Raw genomic sequence first — 19,885 nt, 5'->3', positions numbered from 1 at the left:
GTCTGAATGAAACACCACCAGGCTTGGAGCGACTATTTAAGCTGGGTTGGAGGGGGAAGAGCGCCTTGACAAAATAATTTGCATATCAAGAGGAATTTTGCATATTTACGGGAAATGCAAATATGGGATTAGCACTACTTGTGAAATGCGTAGGAGGTGGGCGGGGGGTTTTCAAAGTCATATTATGCCCGTGCATTATGCAGTATGCAGGAAACTTTCCTATCAACAACCGCCGTCTCACCTTGGTGCGTCCGTTGATGTTGTAGATCCCCAGGCGTCCGGCGCAATGTCTGATCAACTCGTCCATCTGCGACATCAGGTAGGCGATCTTCTCGCAGCCCGGCTCGCTCCCGCTGATCCACGCGATCTTATCGCCGCGGATCGCAGACGGCGGCGAAAGTGCCGCCCCGGCGATGACCGACGACGAGGAGGACGACGACGATGAGCTGGAGGACGAGGAGGACGAGGAGGCAGCAGAAGCGGGCGACGTTTCCGAGCCGCCCTTGGCTCGCAGCTGACCCACGAGCTGCCCGTCGCAGAACTTGCCGCTGCCGTGGAGCCGCTTGACCTCGGCGAGGATGGCGCTGCCGGTCTCCTCGCCCAGGAAGTCCTCCACCATGCAGATGCCGAGTTTCTCCATGCACGGCACTACGTAGGAGGTGGCGCGCTGAGCCATGCTGGGCCGTGCCGGTTGCCCGTTGGGGCCACGTCCGTTGCTCTTGCTCAGAGGTTCTGGTGTCGCGCCCTTATCTGTCGCTGACGCCAGTGTCAATGGTGCCGTTGCCTGGGTAGATGACACAGACGGTGGCAAGAACGGCGAGTTAATGAGGCATGCGGCAACGTATCGAATCACTCATGAATATCGATTGTAAAGTTGATGACTAAACCCAGAGACCCGAGTTATGTTGCTGTCCACGGCTAACATCAGTGGCAAGTGATATCAGAACCAGGACCTCTCCTTCCCCCGTCCCCATTACCAACCGGTACCAACTAGAGCGGTGAAGTATGGTAAAAAAAAAATACCATTACCAACCCTAAATCAAAATGGGCAAAATTATTTATTTCTTATAATTATTGTAAATTTGTATGCAAATGATTAATAACTTGAATTCCCACCAAGCTACCCGTGGTGTCAACTCCCCAACCAAGACCTTACATAGCACGAGTAATGCACACAGTATACACACAATGTTGTTGCATGTTTGACTGCACAGCCGCGTATGAGTGAATTCAAACCACGCGGAGCGAATTTTGGGTAGAAATATGTTTGCCGCAACTACGCCAAATTGCACAAACCCGAACACACGCAAAGCTAGCTAAACATCTATGCTCGTTATATCTGGATCATATGGCATTGTATTACACCATTTTTATAAATTGGGTGGCTTAATGAAGTGAAAAAAACTGAACACACAGGACACAGAACAAAAACAAGAAGTAATATAAATAAACCAAAAAAAATAATGCATTATTAAATGAAACCACAATCGCCAAAGCGTAACAATTCATCAGCCCACTGGTGTGTGCGGTGGCACGGGGGAGGGGTGGACTGTTATTGTTACATGTCAGATGGTTTGCAATGGCCACTGGGGCCCACGTGTTTATTTAGCTAAACGTGGCATTTAAAATTTAAATGTATCTACTTTTCCACTATGAGTTCTGTTCTTTCAAGAACGTTGGCACTGCAATAAACCAACAAGCTAAAGTAAAGAAATGAGGCTCGACTTTTACACAGTATCATATAATAATACACAGTATATGCAATTTAAACAAAATGTGAGCGATAAATAATTATCACAAACTATTGTTTTGAATAATTATTTCATAATATCCGGCCAGATGGCTCAGCAGTAGTGCGAGTGGCTTGCAAATAGAAGAAGGTCAACAGTTCAAACCTTGGCTGGGGGATGACTCAGCCCAACATCCCTGGGTAGTTGATAAAAAATGAGTAGCACTTTGTAGGGAAATCAACAGAGGTTGTCCTATGGATAGACTCGCCACAAACCATCGAACTGTAGAATTTCCATCACTGGCTCGGCTATAAACAAAAGATGAGCACCACTTCAACGCTCATTTCAGCAAAAATATCACCTTGTATATATTTTGACAAATAATTCGCCAAAACACAGCCAAGTGAAGTTCTCCTCTCTCTGGCTCCGAGCGAGGTCACATCAGGTGAGCGTGGAAGGCGTTTTTTTCGCAAGCCGTCTGTAACTCAATCAGCGCTGCTGGACAAGGCAGACGTGGGTTATCTGGCATCGGTGGGCTTTCATTTTACCCACATCTGGTTTCGTTCACATGCACCCCCGCCGAGGCCACCCGTCCAAAGGTTAGAATTAGCACAGCGCTCAAAGTCATGGCCTGCTGTGCACGAATCACCCCGTATTAAGGTTCTAGCGGCAAGAATAGACACCATTGCATCATCGGCCATGACCAATCCACTGCTCGAGGAAGGCCGCCCAAAGCTGCCAATGTTTCTCACGGTCCTGCGATTAAATAATCCACCGAGCATTCCTCACACGGACCCAGTTTAATCGCTCCATCTCCTTCGGTGGACGACCCTCTGTAGTGTTCCATTGCTTGGCTGCCAAATATTCCCTGACCCATCGGCCATGCCCTCTTCTCAGGACACACCCCTGCCCGAGCTCACCAACTTTTTTTGTTCACAGTTTCAATTGTCGCGCAACGTTAACACTTTTGCAGACCTTTGTCATTCCACTGCTGGATGAAGGCCACCCCACGGCGCGTTGGTCGTCGGGATTGTTTGACCCTACTTCACCCACGCTCGTCCCGTACGAGTTAGTGAAGGACAGAGATGACCCCAGGGCCGGTTCAGATATTACTCGCCTCCCGTGTTAGGCATGGCCTGGAATTGAACATAGGTTTCAACGTTCATTGTCCAGCAATCTAACCATTGCAACGACAGTTACAATACTAGCGAATAATAACATCAACAATAGCTAGTGTCACCAAAGCTTTGCACGCATGCCATTATCTTAATTACGTTTGGACTGTACAGGCAAATTATCAGAAAGGGTTGTAATTAAGGCTAAATGCAGTAAGAGGCAAGGTTTTACATGCCAAACACTCCTTGATGCAATTGGCCAAACATCTCAATGCAGGACCTTCCTGATGAATTGTTTTTACAATCACTTACACTTCCCTCGGTTAACTAACAGGCATTTAAATATCATTATTACAGGATTGTTATATACTAGTTCTACATATTCAGTCTCGCCAAAATGCAGAGGCAACTAAAGACACTTGAGCTAACAGTCGTATAACACATTACGAGCGGTGTCATCATCTTTTTGGAACGGAATGCATCCAAGGGAGCGTCCACCGAGGAGATGGAGTGATCAAATGAGTTTGTGCGCAGGTGCTCGACGGGGCTACGCGAAGAGAGTTCGAAACATTGTTCCTTAAACTTTTGACCACTCAAGGAGATACAAACATTCTCTCTACTCTTTGGTTCTTTCGGTAAAGTCACGTAGGTAAAAAATAAAATACATTTTTTTTTAATAACGACGTTTTGGGCGCAATGCCGTGATGGGAATAAATATTTATTTATTTTTCCCCTACGTGACTTTACCGAAAGAACCAAACAGTATGGATCCTTGCAGTCACGGAAACTTCAAATCTAGAACATTTTCTCTCTAAATACCACTGATAGAAAATGATTTATATTACCAGAACATAATTTTTGCGGTTTTGTGTTTTTCTCAAGGAGGGGGGGGGCATTTAGATGACGATTAGGGTAGTTTCAGTCGGGTAGTTTACCTAACTTAATATCATAAGTAAAATACGGTAGAACCCCTCTTAACGACAACAATTGGTTCCAGGAAACCGGTCGTTAAGTGATTTGGTCATTAAGCGAGTATAGGAAATACATATTAATATTTAAACATACATTTAAACAATGTATATTAATGTATATGAATACATTCACTTACTAACATTATAAACAATATTAAAAGAAACATGGTTAACCAATGTGTAGTGAGTCCAACCGAGTCACAGACGTTGCCTTGGGAGCAACACTTTTATTCACAGCAACACAACATCACGTGACCTACACTCGGATGTTGAACGCCCATCTAACCACGCCACGGCAGAACTAGACACGATTCCGCTATCCCGGTCCGGACCACGACCTGAGTCCCGGACCGCGTGGCTAGAGGCTTCTTCAACCCGACGTGGATCTTCTCTCACCAACAGACAAGAACCCCGAGCCCCTCACGGGACCCCCGTTATATCGGCCCGGGCTGCGTCTGGCTCCGCCTCTCGCCCCGCCCACCTTCTCGATCTCTCTGGCTCTTTCCCGAAGGCTCCCGAGAGCTCTTCTATACCACGTGACCACCCCACAGCCCACTTCCACCGGTGGCCCCCCTCCAATATCATCCGGTCACGTGTCGGCAGGTCAACCAGCGGTCATGGCCCAACGTAACCCTGGCTGGCTGACACCCTTTCACGCTCCCTCACAGGGGGCCCGCACCGCACGCTGTACATGGTGTCCCCGCGCTAACCGGCGCTCACCCAAGCCCCGCTAAGGCTGGTACTACGCCCGGTAACCGGGCTGCACATATTGACAACATATTATCCGCCGTGGTCTCGCAGGCCCGGCACCACACAGTGACATTCCCAGTCACTACAAATGTATCAATTCATATTTACAGTACCTCCAACAGCTCGTCGTTAACAGAATGGTCGGTAAGCGAACACATTGGGCTCTATGGAGGCACTACACTACACATTGGGCTTTATAGAGGCCTGTCGTTAAGCGATTAGTCGTTAACAGGGGTGGTCGTTAAGAGGGGTTTTACTCTACACCACTAGACACTACACTACTTAGCACTCTACACTACTATACATTACACTACACTATACACTACACATTGGGCTCTGTAGAGGCCTGTCGTTAAGTGTTTCGTCGTTAACAGGGGTGGTCATTAAGAGGGGTTCTGCTGTAATTAAATATTAGAAGTAAAATGTATATATTTTTTCGTCTGAAAGAAGAGGAATAAACGTCATCATTATTGTCCGGATCAACCTGCATTTGCATCACAACCCCGCGGACCACCTGGAGGAGCGTCACGAACCACCTGGTGGTCTGAGGATAGCACTTTGATAACCACCGGCGTAAGAGGTGCATATGGATCACAACAATACAGATTAATGACATTATTCAAACTGCTAAGAAGAGTTATGTGGCCTTGGGCATGCACATTGTTCGAAGAAACGACGGCCGATGATCATTCCTGAACGAACGAGGGTATGAACCTCAAGAGAGCACGTCTCCCGCGAAGATGGACTGATGAAATCAGCTCGTGTGCAGGTGCATTTTTGCACTGCAGGATCATGATTTGTGACCGCTTTGGGAGGTCTTCACCTAGCAGCGGATTGATCATGGATGATGATGATGATTACCTTGCAGTATTTGTTTAAATGAGCAAACTCTGGTGGATTGGTTTTGTACTTATGGCTTTGATGGCAGTCAGGCATATGAAACAAATACTGCTAGGTTGACAGATCCACAAAAATAGGACAGCTACACGGAGATTTCATTAAAAGTAGCAAAACACACATAAGGAGAGGAGTTCGGCAAGGAGGCACAATTTGGGGGGTAGGCATCGCATATTTAAAGGTCCAAAAGTGAATCAACCACGAATAAATTATTTGACTCCATCGACCACCGTCACGGTTTTACATTTCTCCGTTTGAACTTGACTTAAAACTCTTCAGGCTTTGGTCTGAAGAAGTTCAGCAAGCAACAACTTAACTTCAAGTGCAAACAGGCTTGGGGCAGGATGTATCGCGAGAAAGGATCATGGACCGATGGTCATTAATAATAAACAAAAAAGATAAAACAATGTTTAATTTTACCAGGTAAGGCCCACTGAGCTATGTAGCTCTTCTTCTTGGTTGTTTCGGTAAAGTCACGTAGAAGGTAAATAATAAAATAATAAAAATAAAACATAATAAGATAATTCTCACAACGTTTCGGCCACAACGCAAGCAGCCGTCCTCAGGTGAAGAACAGGTCTGTTGGAAAGACAGCGTCTGAATGAGCACCACCAGGCTTAGCAGCGTATATTTAAGCTGGGTTGGAGGGGGAAGAGCGCCTTGACAAAATAATTTGCATATCAAGAGGAATTTAGCATATTTATGGGAAATGCAGATATGGGATTAGTCACTACTTGTGGAATGCGTAGGAGGTGGGCAGGGGGTTTCAAAGTCATATTATGCCCGTGCATTATGCAGGATTAGCAGCATCAAAGGGAGGGAGTAGGGTTAGCATTAATAAAGGGAAGGAATGTTAATAGTATGGAGCTGCAGCAACTCACTATGTAGCTCTTTTTCAGAAGCGACCTGGCTATCACAAATGACAGCTCAACGAAGTGGCTTCAAATGTGTAATTTTACAGCAGCCAAACGCATGTCGTTTATAAATGTGGAGAGAAAAACCCGGGCAAAAAATCCACGTGATCACGGGGAGAAAATGCAAACTCCAAATATACAGGCGTCAGGCATGGGATCAAACCCACGACCTCCTGTATACCAAGCGAGGTAGTTAACATCTTGCTGAGTGGCAGCCGAGGAATGGAATTCATCCGAGAGGATGTCCACCGGGCAGAAGGAGCGATGAGGTTAGTTCGTGTGCAGAACAAGTGCTGGGTGGATCGTTGCATCAGCAGCATTGGGAAGCCTTCATCCAGCAGTGGATTGACCATGGCTTATGACAGTAATGATGTAAGCAGCTAAACGCAATGGCATCTCAAAATGCTTCAGATAAGGGGATTATCAATCTGGAAGAAACAAGTTAGAATGGATGGGTGCAACGCATATAAAAAAAAATCTCAATAACGAATATAATCACAATTCAATACAGGGACTCCTCTACTTATGAATATTTCGACCCACGAACTTTCGGAGATACAAACAAACCGGTCCGTTATGTCCATTTGCCTGTTCGGACCGAGAGTCGTAAGTTCAACTGCCGCGTAATAGATGGCGGCAGTGGCATCTACATCTGCAGAACGTGAAGAATCAGTGGCATCTACATCTGCAGAAGGTGAAGAACCAGTGGCATCTACATCTACAGAACGTGAAGAACCAGTGGCATCTACATCTGCAGAACGTAAAGAACCAGTGGCATCTACATCTGCAGAACATGAAAAACCAGTGGCATCTACATCTGCAGAACACGAAAAATCAGTGGCATCCACATTTGCAGAACATGGAAAACCAGTGGCATCTACATCTGCAGAACACGAAAAATCAGTGGCATCCACATTTGCAGAACATGGAAAACCAGTGGCATCTACATCTGCAGAACACGAAAAATCAGTGGCATCCACATTTGCAGAACATGGAAAACCAGTGGCATCTACATCTGTAGAACATTAAGAACCAGTGGCATCTATATCTGAAGAATATCATACACATTTTCAAGCCATTCCCTGTCTTTAGTGTACATGCCGTACAACATGTTTGGAATTGACAGGAGAAAAGTTGGACTTACGAACAAATCGACTTACGAATAGATCACGGAAACCTAACTCGTCCGTAAGTAGAGCTAATCACATACGACTGGAACATTCTGCATAGATGCAAAAGTGATTTTCTTTTGTGTTTATATAAGTAATTAAAAAACTACAATGCAGTACCGTGCATCTATTTACCAGCAAGTCTCCATCCAGCAAAAGCTGCCACGACTTGGATCGATGTCAGCCGGGCGAGTGCTGCCAAAAGCGAATTTGGCAGCAGAACATTGTGTAAGTAACCTTGCAGAGTCCCCTACGGTGTGGTGCGATGGATGCGATAGGCTGAACTGCCGCGTGGCAAGACAACCAAATTTGTTAACTGCAGACACCGCAGAAACTGAAGACAACGCAGAAACTAAAGACACCAGAGATACTGCCAATGGGCAAGTCCATGTCGACTGAATTGAGAGACAAAGTAAAAACATCAGCAAAACTCGATGGTGTGTCTCCACGTGTAAAATACGTCTTAGTCCATACAGCAATTATTGGCTTTCCACGCCAGTATCATAAAGCAGTATTTGTTAAAGCATGCAAAATTCTGGATCGGTTGTGACCTTCAGGGTCCATCAGCAGATGCAGACCCATTACACAAATGCTGTTGGATTACCAGACACTTTTGGCAAGAGCACTCCGTATAAATATATGGGGCCCCATGCAATGCAAAAAGAAATACCGAACTCATCATGCAATGCTGTGGGACATTCCCAGGAACCATTGAACGTTGGACCAGCAATGTTGGGTCCAACAATTCCAACCACACATATCAACATAGGCCTTAACGTTGCATGTTGACAAGGTTACTGCTCAAGACAAATAAGCAGAGCTCTGTTTTGAGACTCCACACGTAATAATGTTTCTGTCTTTTGTCAGTGCGTTGGCTATTCCACACCAATATTATCACGCAGCATTTAATTAAGCAGGTCAAACTCTGAACCGGTCAAGACCTTTGGGTCTTATCAGCAGTCAGGCTAGTTAAAATAAAAGTTCAGGGACACAGACTGACCTGCACCCTAAAGCCGACCAGACACACAATTGTAATATGTATTACATAGTGAACACACATGTTCCTGGAACATTTGACAATAGTTAAACATCGGACAAGGTAGATATAAAAAGGTACAGGATAGAGTTACAACAACTGATTTTAAGCGACATTTAATATTTTGAGGTGTATTCGTATGCGACAGGAAATTAGGGTTTATATACGAAATATAAAGGAAGAAGTTGACAGAGATTAACTCTATTCATAAAATACATGCAGGAAATTCATAAATTTGCGATAACAGATGTATTTAGTCATAACAGATGAGACAGAAGAGATGTATTGTATTAATAAGCGATAAATAGGCGTGATAGGAGATGCACAAGACATACGGGTATTCAGAAGACTGATGATAGATAGTAGATGCATCCAGATGATGACCAGAGACGTTGTTTATACGTAAGGGATAGACATAAATATATACATGTCCTGTGTTTAGAAGTGACACACAGACACACGACTAGGGCACAGACGTGCTATATATTGAAAGACAATAACAGGTAAGAGATAAATTCAAAAGTAACAATATAGAGTGAAGAGATAACAGAGGTGTGTAACTCATATGAGATATTGAAGGACGTGACAGGATGAATTCTCAGGAGGTTGAATGGTATGTAGAAGCTATATAACGTAATGGATGTATTCAGACGGGGTTAAAGAGGTTGAACAAAACATCTATTGGCAAGCGACAAAAGAGCCATGGGACAGGACAGATACGAGTAATCTTGAATTTCGATTTAAAGCTTTCGTGACTGCAGGGATTCATCTTCTTGGTTCTTTCGGTAAAGTCACGTAGAAGAGAAATAATAAAAATAAAACATAATAAAATACAATTCTCACGACGTTTCGGCCACAACGCAAGCAGCCGTCCTCAGGTGAAGAACAGGTCTGTCAGAAAGACAGCGTCTGAATGAACACCACCAAGCTTGGCAGCGTATATTTAAGCCGGGTTAGAGGAGGAAGGGTGCCTTGACAAATACATTTGCATATCAACAGAAAATTGTATTTTATTATGTTTTATTTTTATTCTATTATTTCCCTTCTACGTGACTTTACCGAAAGAACCAAGAAGAATCTTAATTTTGGAGCTTTCGTGACTGCAGGAATTATTCTTTGGTTCTTTCGGTTAAGTCACGTCTAAAGATAAAATAATAGATTAAAATAATAGCATATTACGACGTTTCGATTGCAACACAAGCAATCATCATCAGGCATAAAAGAAATAGCAACAAAAATCTAACTAGAAAACTAAGAAAGAACCAAAGAATAACCAAGAAGAAGTAATCTTGAAGCTGTGATCGTCTTCAGCAAACCTCTACTATCTCTAAAAAGGTGACTTTCTGGGCAAAACAGTTCACCACTTCACACCCTTGCGCTCAGTAGCCACGCGAAGACTAACACGAATCTTATCTTCAAAAGCAGCCGAGGGTCAATTTCAATAGCAAGATGCATAGGTGTCATCCCTGTACACCGATCGGAGCGATCTGGGAACAAGGACAACTCTGAGATAACACACCGAGACACGGCAACACACACAGACACGGCAACGCACACAGACACGGCAACGCACACAGACACGGCAGCGCACACAGACACGGCAACAAACACAGACACGGCAGCGCACACAGACACGGCAACGCACACAGACACGGCAGCGCACACAGACACGGCAACAAACACAGACACGGCAGCGCACACAGACACGGCAACGCACACAGACACGGCAACGCACACAGACACGGCAACGCACACAGACACGCAACACACACATACACCGCAACACACACAGACACGGCAACACACACATACACCGCAACACACACAGACACCGCAACACACAGACACGCAACACACACAGACACGGCGATTGTGATTTGAAGCTTTCGTGACTGCAAGGATTCACAATATTTTTTTCGGTAAAGTCACGTGGGCAAAAATAATAATAAAAATAGAAATGATAATATAATAATACAATAAAAATTATACAATATTATAATAAAATAAAAATATATTTTATTTATATACTTTTTATTATTTATTTTTACCTACGTGACTTTACCGAAAAAAACAACATCGCGCTCAGAGCCGACCGACATCACCCGAACGGCCCCACCGATCGCCAAGGTGTAAGAACCACCCACCGGTTGAGGCAACGTCCACACAAACACATACACACACGTACACACACCAACATAATTCATCGTTTACACATCAAGAGATATAAATCCTCACCACCACCACCTGCGTCTCTGCGTGCTGGCCGCCGTGCGACTGATGCCGTCCAGTCTGCGTCAGATCGTCTCCTTTCGCTCCTCCTCCTCCTCCACCACCAGCACCACCTCCACCAGCACCTCCACCTCTTCCTCCACCACCACCGGTAGCAGCACCACCAGCACTACCTCCACCACCAGCAGCACCTCCACCACCAACACCACCACCACTACCACCACCACCTCTTCCTCCACCACCACCAGTAGCAGCACCACCAGCACTCCCACCAGCACCACCTCCACCAGCACCTCCACCTCTTCCTCCACCACCACCAATAGCAGCACCACCAGCACTCCCAACAGCACCACCACCAGCACCTCCACCTCTTCCTCCACCACCACCGGTAGCAGCTCCACCAGCACTACCAACAGCACCAACACCACCAGCACCTCCACCTCTTCCTCCACCACCACCAGTAGCAGCACCACCAGCACTACCACCACCACCACCAGCAGCACCTCCACCTCTTCCTCCACCACCACCAGTAGCAGCACCACCAGCATTACCACCACCACCACCAGCAGCACCTCCACCTCTTCCTCCACCACCACCAGTAGCAGCACCACCAGCACTACCACCACCACCACCAGCAGCACCTCCACCTCTTCCTCCACCACCACCAGTAGCAGCACCACCAGCACTACTACCACCACCAGCACTACCACCACCACCACCACCAGCAGCACCTCTTCCTCCACCTCCTTTCCTCCTCGTCTTGCCCCTGCCGCGTCCCCTGGCCTCCACCTCATCAGTCCTGCTCACTTTGTCCGCCACCACCGCCACCGCAACGTCGTCATCATCATCATCACCAACATCATCATCGTCGTCTTCATCGTCTTCATCATCGTCGTCGTCTTGCTTGAGCCTGCCGTTCAGCCGCGGCGTGGCCGACACAACCGGGGCTGACACAGCAGCAGCTGTAGCTAATACAGCAGCAGTAGTAGTAGCTGTAGTCGATGGTAACACATCAACAACAACAGCAGCAGCAGCAACAACAACAGCAGCAGCAGCGGCTGTGGTTGACACAGCCGAGGAGGCGGCTATGGCCGATACCGACGATACTGCAGAGTCCGACGGTGATGCCGCCGCTGCCGCCGCCGTTACGGGCCCGGGCAGTCTGCCCGCCGAGGTGGGCGTCGGGTCGGGCGGCAGTCGGCATCGGCGTCGGTGCGACTTCCAATGCGAGACTTGGTGCTCACGGGAGCAGTAGAAGGAGCTCTTGCACCTCCCGCAACGCAGCAAGTTCTCCATGGCGCCGCACAGTTCGCAGCTCGACTGCTGCTGCTGCTGATGCCCGAGTTCCCAGTTACTCTCCATCCGCGTCGTCGTCGAGTTCGTGTTGTTGTTCTTGTTGTTGTTGTTATTGTTGTTGTTGTATAGAAGGCGAAGAGGGTGCACGCTGCTGCTGCTGCTGCTACTACTATCCCACCACCACCAACCTCCTCCTCCTCTCCAAGGAGGACGCGGCTCCACATCGCGCGCGGCGCAGATTCGTTAAAAAGCCGCGCCTCGGAGGGAATCGATTCCCACGACGGAGATCGCGCGTCGATTCTGACGGACGCGATTCGCACGCGTTGGTCGATGTATTTAGATGCGTATTTAATACTGGTAGGAACCCACTGGTTCCACCAGCCCACAGGGGATTATTGTATCCGTCCGTCCGTCGTGCAGGGAGGGGCTGGGTGGGGAGGGGCTGGGTGGGGAGGGGCTGTGTGGGGAGGGTGGGGGTGGGAGAGGAGGGGCTGGGTGAGGGGTGGGAGTGGTGGGGCTGGGTGGGGAGGGGCTGGGTGGGGAGGGGCTGGGTGGGGAGGGTGGGGAGGGAGGGGCTGGGTGGAGAGGGTGGGGCTGGGTGGGGGGTGGGAGCGGTGGGGCTGGGTGGGGAGGGGAGGGTTGGGAGGGGCTGGGTGGAGAGGGTGGGGCTGGGTGGGGGATGGGTGGGGAGGGGCTGTGTGGGGAGGGGAGGGTAGGGAGGGGCTGGGTGGGGCTGGGTGGGGAGGGGCTGGGTGGGGAGGGTGGGGCTGGGAGGGGTGGGGCTGGATGGGGAGGGGCTGGTCACCCCGTGGTGCCCTTATAAAACTCAACGTTTAACCTACTCACGCCGGCTTGTGCCCGCCCTCACAGTCGGGCATATTTGCGGAATACACCACGCCGCCGTTGACCCTGCAGGCCATTGACCGAGCAACCCAACGTTCCCACCAGCTCCCTCCGCAGGAAATGTGTTTATTTTTTTTCATTTTAGCAGGTGAATTCCCACCGAGTTGCTGTATAGCTTTTTTTTAGAAGCGACATGGCAATCACAAACGATAACCCGATGAAGTGGCTTATCATATTTTTATTTGAAGCTTTCGTGACTGCAGGAATCCATACTCTTTGGTTCTCTCGGTAAAGTCACATGGGTGTTTTATTTTATACCTCCGTGACTTTACCGAAAGAACCAAAAAGTATGGCTTATCATAATCAGTTCTAGATTTGAAGCTTTCGTGACTGCAAGGATTCATACTCTTAGTTCTTTCGGTAAAGTCACCATGTAGGTAAAAAAAAATGAAATAAAAATTAATAAAAATAAAACAATAAAAATCACGACGTTTCGGAGGCAACACAAGCTTCCATCCTCAGGTGAAACCGTCATATATATTTTGCTGTGACGGTTTCACCTGAGGACGGAAGCTTGTGTTGCCTCCGAAACGTCGTGATTTTTAAATCCTTTATATTAAGTTCACTTGCGTGCTTGCGAGCTTGCTTGCTTACGACCGTGCAAATCTTTCGGTCGTTTTTTAACCCACTTCCCGTGATCCAATCGAGCTGACATTTTGCACACAGACTCGTTGTGCGTGACAATTAATTTTCGTGAAATTTTTTTTCCAAAATTTTACACTGTTTAGGGAATTTTTTTTTTAATATTTAATTACCAATTGCTTAATGCTGGCAGACAATCATCTGACCCATAGGTGGCAGCCATCTCAAGCCAGAGGACGAGAGGACTCGAGCCGCCACGCATATAAAGGATTTATAGTGAAAAACTTTGTTTTTACGGGTTAATTTTTTATTGTTTACTTATGTGACTTTACCGAAAGAACTAAGAGTATAGTTATCATAATCAGGCTGAAATTTCTAACAGCAGCCAAATTATGTACACAAACGTTCATTCTAAATGTGGAGGGAAGAAAACCCGGAGGATCCCGAGAAAAGAGACATCACTAACTCTGAATATACAGCAGCAGGCGACAGAGTCAGGATCGAACCCACGATCTCCTGTACACCAGGCGAGGTAGTTAACATCTCCAATGTATTTTTCGATTTAAAGCTTTCGTGACTGCAGGGATTCATCTTCTTGGTTCTTTCGGTAAAGTCACGTAGAAGGGAAGTAATAAAATAATAAAAAAATTATATAATAATATAATGTATTATTTTATTTTATTATGTTTTAATAAAATAATATAATAATATAAAATAATATAATATATTAATTTATTATGTTTTATTTTTATTATTTTATTACTTCCCTTCTACGTGACTTTACCGAAAGAACCAAGAAGATATCTCCAATGTAAATAAATATTCTGATTCAACGATTCGACTCCATGGCACGGGAATCGATCAATCGATTCATGGAGACCCCGCCCCCTCTCCCATTCCCACCAAACACATGGGGGAGCCTCGGTGAGCAAACCCAGGCGGTCGTTTCGCGAACTCGCCGATTCAACGCCGCATTGCTCGTGGTTAAAAACAAAAAGTTTTTACTTTATTAATAAATAAGCGCCCATTTTAACCTTACTCGGCGGTCCGCGTGCGAATTATCATTTGCCCCCCGTTGATAACTTTGCACGAGTTCATGTCTCTTGCATCCACTGCTTTGGTACAACGTAAACACAACAGGGGGGGTTAGAGCGTGCGGGCAACTATTTTAAAATCGCGTTTTCCCGCACCGCCAACCGCCGCCCTTTCACTTTGGCCCCCGCAAAGGACGGATTTGGTCCCGCGCGAGCTCCCGTAGGGGGGCAAGAGAGAGTGGGGGGCGGGGCGGGGCACGCGCGCGCGCACGTGACATAAACAAGGCGCGCGATGGCGGCGTGAAAATCGATTCCGACGATTATGGAATCGAAGATGAATTACATCGATTCCGCCGATTCTAACGATTCCGACGAATCGGTCATTGGGATCGATTCCCACGACGTTTGACAAAACGTTGTTGTGGTCGAGACGACTTTGAGTCTTTTATTTTATTAGAGTTAGCACTGTTTTACAAACCAAAGCCGTAGCCATGGGGTCAACATTGGGGGGACCAAATCTTCAAGGGGGTCTAGGGCCTCCACCCTCCAGAGGAAAAAAAAAATCTAAATTTGAAAAAAAATCCTGCAATTTCTTGCCTAAAATATTTACAAATTTCACTAACACATGGGATGGACATTTTTTTTTTTACAATAATGTCAAATAATGTATTGTATTACATTGCTCTGTTTTTTTTCTTTTTTTTTAGCTTTTCTTGTTTCATTGTATGTAAGGACAGAGATTAGGGATTGATAAAGTGCAACCATTAAATTCTAGACTTGAAGCTTTCGTGACTGCAAGGAATCATATTCTTACGTGTTTTCGGTAAAGTCACGTAGGTAAAACATCAAAATTAATAAAAATTATAAAATAAAATAAAGATCACGACGTTTCGGAGGCAACACAAGTCTCCGTCATCAGGTGGGACAGAATAAGTGCAACCATAACCAGAATCATATGAACAGAAACCTATGCATTGTTATATGAAGACAAGTCCAGATATTGTGGCCAAGGTTTAGCAATTTTTTGTTTTTATTTACATAGCATAGATAAAAAAAAAATTGTTTATAGCAATATATTGGGGGGGGGGGACATTTTAACATATTTGAATATTGGGGGGGGGGATCACCCCCGATATATATTATAATTACAGCCTTGATACAAACAATAGCTGTCAACCCATACGGTTTACCTCGTGGTCATGTACGGGGAAATGTAGTTTTTATGTCCATACGGCGTACGGCCGTTTCAATTCTGGCAAAAATAAGTGTGTTTCTCGCTTGGGATTGGACTTTGGGGCCGTCCATAAATGACGTCACGCGATTTTGGACGATTTTTTACCCCCCCCCCCCTAGTCACCAGGCGTCACAAAAAGTCAAACCCCCCCCTCAAATATGACGTCACAAAGCTCTGCCCCACCCCCCAAAAAATAAAACATGCTTAAAATCGCTTTAAACTATTGTCATTGTAGTGCGTATTTAATGTGGCGCTGCACTCTGATGTAGGAGAAATATTTATTAAAAAGTCTATTTAATGAAATAGAACGTGTTGTCTATATTTATTTAAAGTTGCGCATTTTGATGTGACGTCACATTTCTCAAACCCCTCCCCATTGTCACACATCGTCACAAATGTCTGACCCCCCACCCTAAGTGCGTGACGTCATTTATGGACGGCCCCTAAGGTCGGCACTGATAAGGGGTTGACAGGTATGCTATACACCACACTACTATACACTACTATACACTACACTATACACTACACTATATACTGCACTACTATGCCATACACTATCATCATCATCATCATGGCTTGGCTTCGCGAACGAAGATCTAGGAAGGACATCCACGTCTTCTGCAGGCACGCTGGTGGCTGAAGAGGCCTATGCGGGACAAGCAGGTCCTGCCACAACAGCTGCAAGTATAGGTCTCATACACTACACTACTATACACTCCACTACTATACACTATACACTACTCTACACTACACTATACACTACTCTACACTACACTATACACTACACTATACACTGCACTACTATACACTACACTACTATACACTACTATACACTACTCTACACTACACTATACACTACACTATACACTACACTATACACTGCACTACTATACCATCCCTGTCAACCCATACGGTTTTCCCCCCGTATTCTTGTCCAGGGAAATTGAGTTTCTAGGTTCATTCATGAACTCGGCGAGAAAAAGTAGAAGACCAAAATTGACAGAAGCAAAAGGCAATTAAAATATAATACAGCACTGCAGCAAGGAGAAATCTTAACAAAAATCACCGAAATTATTGCACAAACACGAATCAACGTTAAGTAGCGAACTCCCTGTCGCGTAAAGTTGGCTCGGGCAGATACTTTTTTTTTTAGACCGATCGTAATACAATTCCAAAGTTAAGTGACAGAAACATTAAACAGATATGGGGTGACTATTGTTCTAGCAAGTAAACAAGCAACACTTGCCAAGTACAGTTTCGGGAAGTAGATGTGGGGTAGCAGTCAAACCCTTAAAAAAAGAGGAATAAATAAACGTGATGGGATCCATTCATTCTATTCTATCATCATCAGCAGCAGCAGCAGCCATGACCTCTCCACTGCTAGATGAAACTCTCTACCAAGTCGTCTATCACTCACGGTCATGTGATTTCATAATCCATCTAAAACTAAACCAATTTTTAAAAATTACCAGGTGAATTCCCACTGAGCAATACGGCTCTTTTTAAATCCTTTATATTAAGTTCACTTGCTTGCACGCTTACGACCGTGCAAATCTTTCTGTCGTTTTTGAACCCACTTCCCGTGATCCAATCGAGCTGACATTTTGCACATAGACTCGTTGTGCGTGACAATTTATTTTCGTGAAAAAATATTTCCCAAATTTTCCACTTTTTAGGAAAAACAAATTTCACTTACACAATCATAGATTTTTCCTAAACACAGAAAATTATTCAAGAAAACAACAAAAATGTACAATATAAACAATCATACAAAAACTGAAAACCTTATAATCCTCATATACGACTTTCCTTATATTTAATTTACAATACCAATGTGATAAAAATGAAACTCTTACTCAAGAAAAACAGAAATTAATAATAAAATTAAACCGATGCCACGCATATAAAGGATTTATAGTGAAAAACTTTGTTTTTACGGGTTAATTTTTTCAGAAGCGACCTCGCCACAAATGTCAGCGTAACGAAGTGGCTCATCATCGCGTGAACATTTAAAGCAGACAAACACTCTAAACGCGTGATGTTCATTCGAAATGTGGAAGGAAAAACCGGAGAACTCGGATAAAAATCCACGCGACCACGGGGAGAGAGACACGCAAACTCCAAATATACAGCAGGCGTAAGGGTCGTTGATCGAACCCACGACCTCCTGTATACCAGACGAGGTAGTTAACATCTCACCACTGTGGCCCCATCTAACTCCAAGATGCCCATTCGCGTACTTAATTTTGCAGACATTACAAAGCAATACTACTGGTAGGAACCACCTGGATCCACCATCACACAAGGGATTATTGTGTCTGTCCGTCGTGCATCAAACAATGGGAGGGGTGGGGCTGGGTGGAGAGGGGAGGGTGGGGAGGGGCTGGGTGTGGAGGGTGGGGAGAGGCTGGGTGGGGACGGTGGGAAGGGGCTGGGTGGGGAGGGTGGGGCTGGGTGGGGGGTGGGAGGGGTGGGGCTTGGTGGGGAGGGGCTGGGTGGGGAGGGTGGGGAGGGGCTGGGTGGGGATAGTGGGGCTGGGTGGGGGGTGGGAGGGGAGGGGCTGGGTGGGGAGGGGCCGGATGGGAGGGGTGGGGCTGGGTCACCCCGTGGTGCCCTTATAAAACTCAACGTTTAACCTACTCACGCCGGCTTGTGCCCGCCCTCACAGTCGGACATATTTGTGGAATACACCACGCCGCCATTGACCCTGTCCATTGACCGAGCAACCCAACGTTCCTACCAGCTCCCTCCGCAGGAATGTGTTTGGCATCCAATTAATAGCTTACAATGTAATGAATCGATACATGTAACGGTATAAGATCACAGATAAAGTACTGTATTATTGCATTCATGCTAAATGAGTACTTCTGAATAATTTACCAGGCCTTCATCCAGCAGTGGATTGGCAAAAGGGCCATATAATATAATTAAAAGTGTAATGTACATCCATTAACGTAGACATCATATAGAGAGGTATGTAGTTAACGTTGCTTTCAGAATCAAATCTGTATTTTCTTTATGAAGTCTGCAAGAATTTCACCACAGCAATGCAATTCCGCCCCCTGTAGGAGTATTTGCATGACTCAAATCAAGCCGTGTAGTCCAACGTGATCACTGTGTGGTATGGCGTACATGTTTCCCTCGCTCTATGCCGTTGTAGTAGATGCGTTTCCCGAAAAAGTGGGTCGCGCAAAGCGAAATCCGCACGGAGACACCTGCCTGCCAAGCAGCACACATAGTGCAGTACACACACAATGCATCTCTGTATGTATCTTTACGTATTTCTATCCGTATGTACATGTATCTCTATGTGTATGTATCTCTTTGTGTATCTCTCAGGAGGATGTGGAGCTGAGTAGACTTGCCGACGAATTGGTACCAGCGGTGTCAAGATTGACCTCTGTGGAGGAGGCTCCTGAAGGACGCTGCTGCTGCTGCTACTACCGGGCAGTTTGGAGGCAGTCGCCCTCCAGCAACAACAACGGAGGGCAGAGGAGCGACGCTCACAACAACGAGCGGAACGCCGGGCGGATAAAATGGAGCAATTTGGCACAGGAAGGGGGTTACAGGTGGTGCATCTACCGGTCATCTCAGTCAGCCAACCCATGGCCCCACCCGGGTCTGTCCCGTCACTTAGGGGCCGTCCATAAATGACGTCACGCACCTGGAGGGGGGGGGGGGTGGGGGTCAGACATTTGTGACAATGTTTGACGATGGGGGGGGGGGGGGGGGTTTGAGAAATGTCACGTCACATCAAAATGCGCAACTTTAAATAAATATAGACAACACGTTCTACTTAATTAAATAAATGTTTTCTTCTACAACATCAGAGTGCAGCGCCACATTAAATACGCACTACAATGACAATAGTTTCAAGCGATTTGAAGCATGTTTTATTATTTTTTTGGGGGGGGGGGCAGAGTTTTGTGACGTCATATTTGAGGGGGGGGGTTTGACTTTTTGTGACGTCGTGTGACGAAGGGGGGGGGGGGGGTTAAAAATCGTCCAAAATAGCGTGACGTCAT

At 46.1% G+C, this 19,885-nt stretch overlaps 1 protein-coding gene across 1 annotated transcript in view; it reads right to left on the bottom strand.

Moving 5' to 3' along the window:
- LOC133356176 (egl nine homolog 1-like) overlaps positions 1–12,299 on the bottom strand; it is a 54,618-nt gene extending 42,319 nt beyond the window's left edge. Inside the window, exons 1-3 of the mRNA XM_061573555.1 lie at positions 11,555–12,299; positions 10,818–10,942; positions 242–784 (exon numbers count right to left, since the gene is read on the bottom strand). Of these exons, the coding sequence (XP_061429539.1) occupies positions 242–784; positions 10,818–10,942; positions 11,555–12,173 (1,287 nt within the window). The 5' untranslated portion in view covers positions 12,174–12,299. The remainder of the gene's footprint in view (positions 1–241; positions 785–10,817; positions 10,943–11,554) is intronic.
- Positions 12,300–19,885: the final 7,586 nt, after the last annotated feature.

This window comes from Lethenteron reissneri, chromosome 53 (assembly GCF_015708825.2).
Source record: "Lethenteron reissneri isolate LAM-NWPU_2019-01 chromosome 53, ASM1570882v1, whole genome shotgun sequence".
NCBI lineage: Eukaryota > Metazoa > Chordata > Hyperoartia > Petromyzontiformes > Petromyzontidae > Lethenteron > Lethenteron reissneri.
The sequence above is the reverse complement of the archived record's forward strand: the minus strand, read 5'-3'. Positions and strand labels throughout refer to the sequence as shown.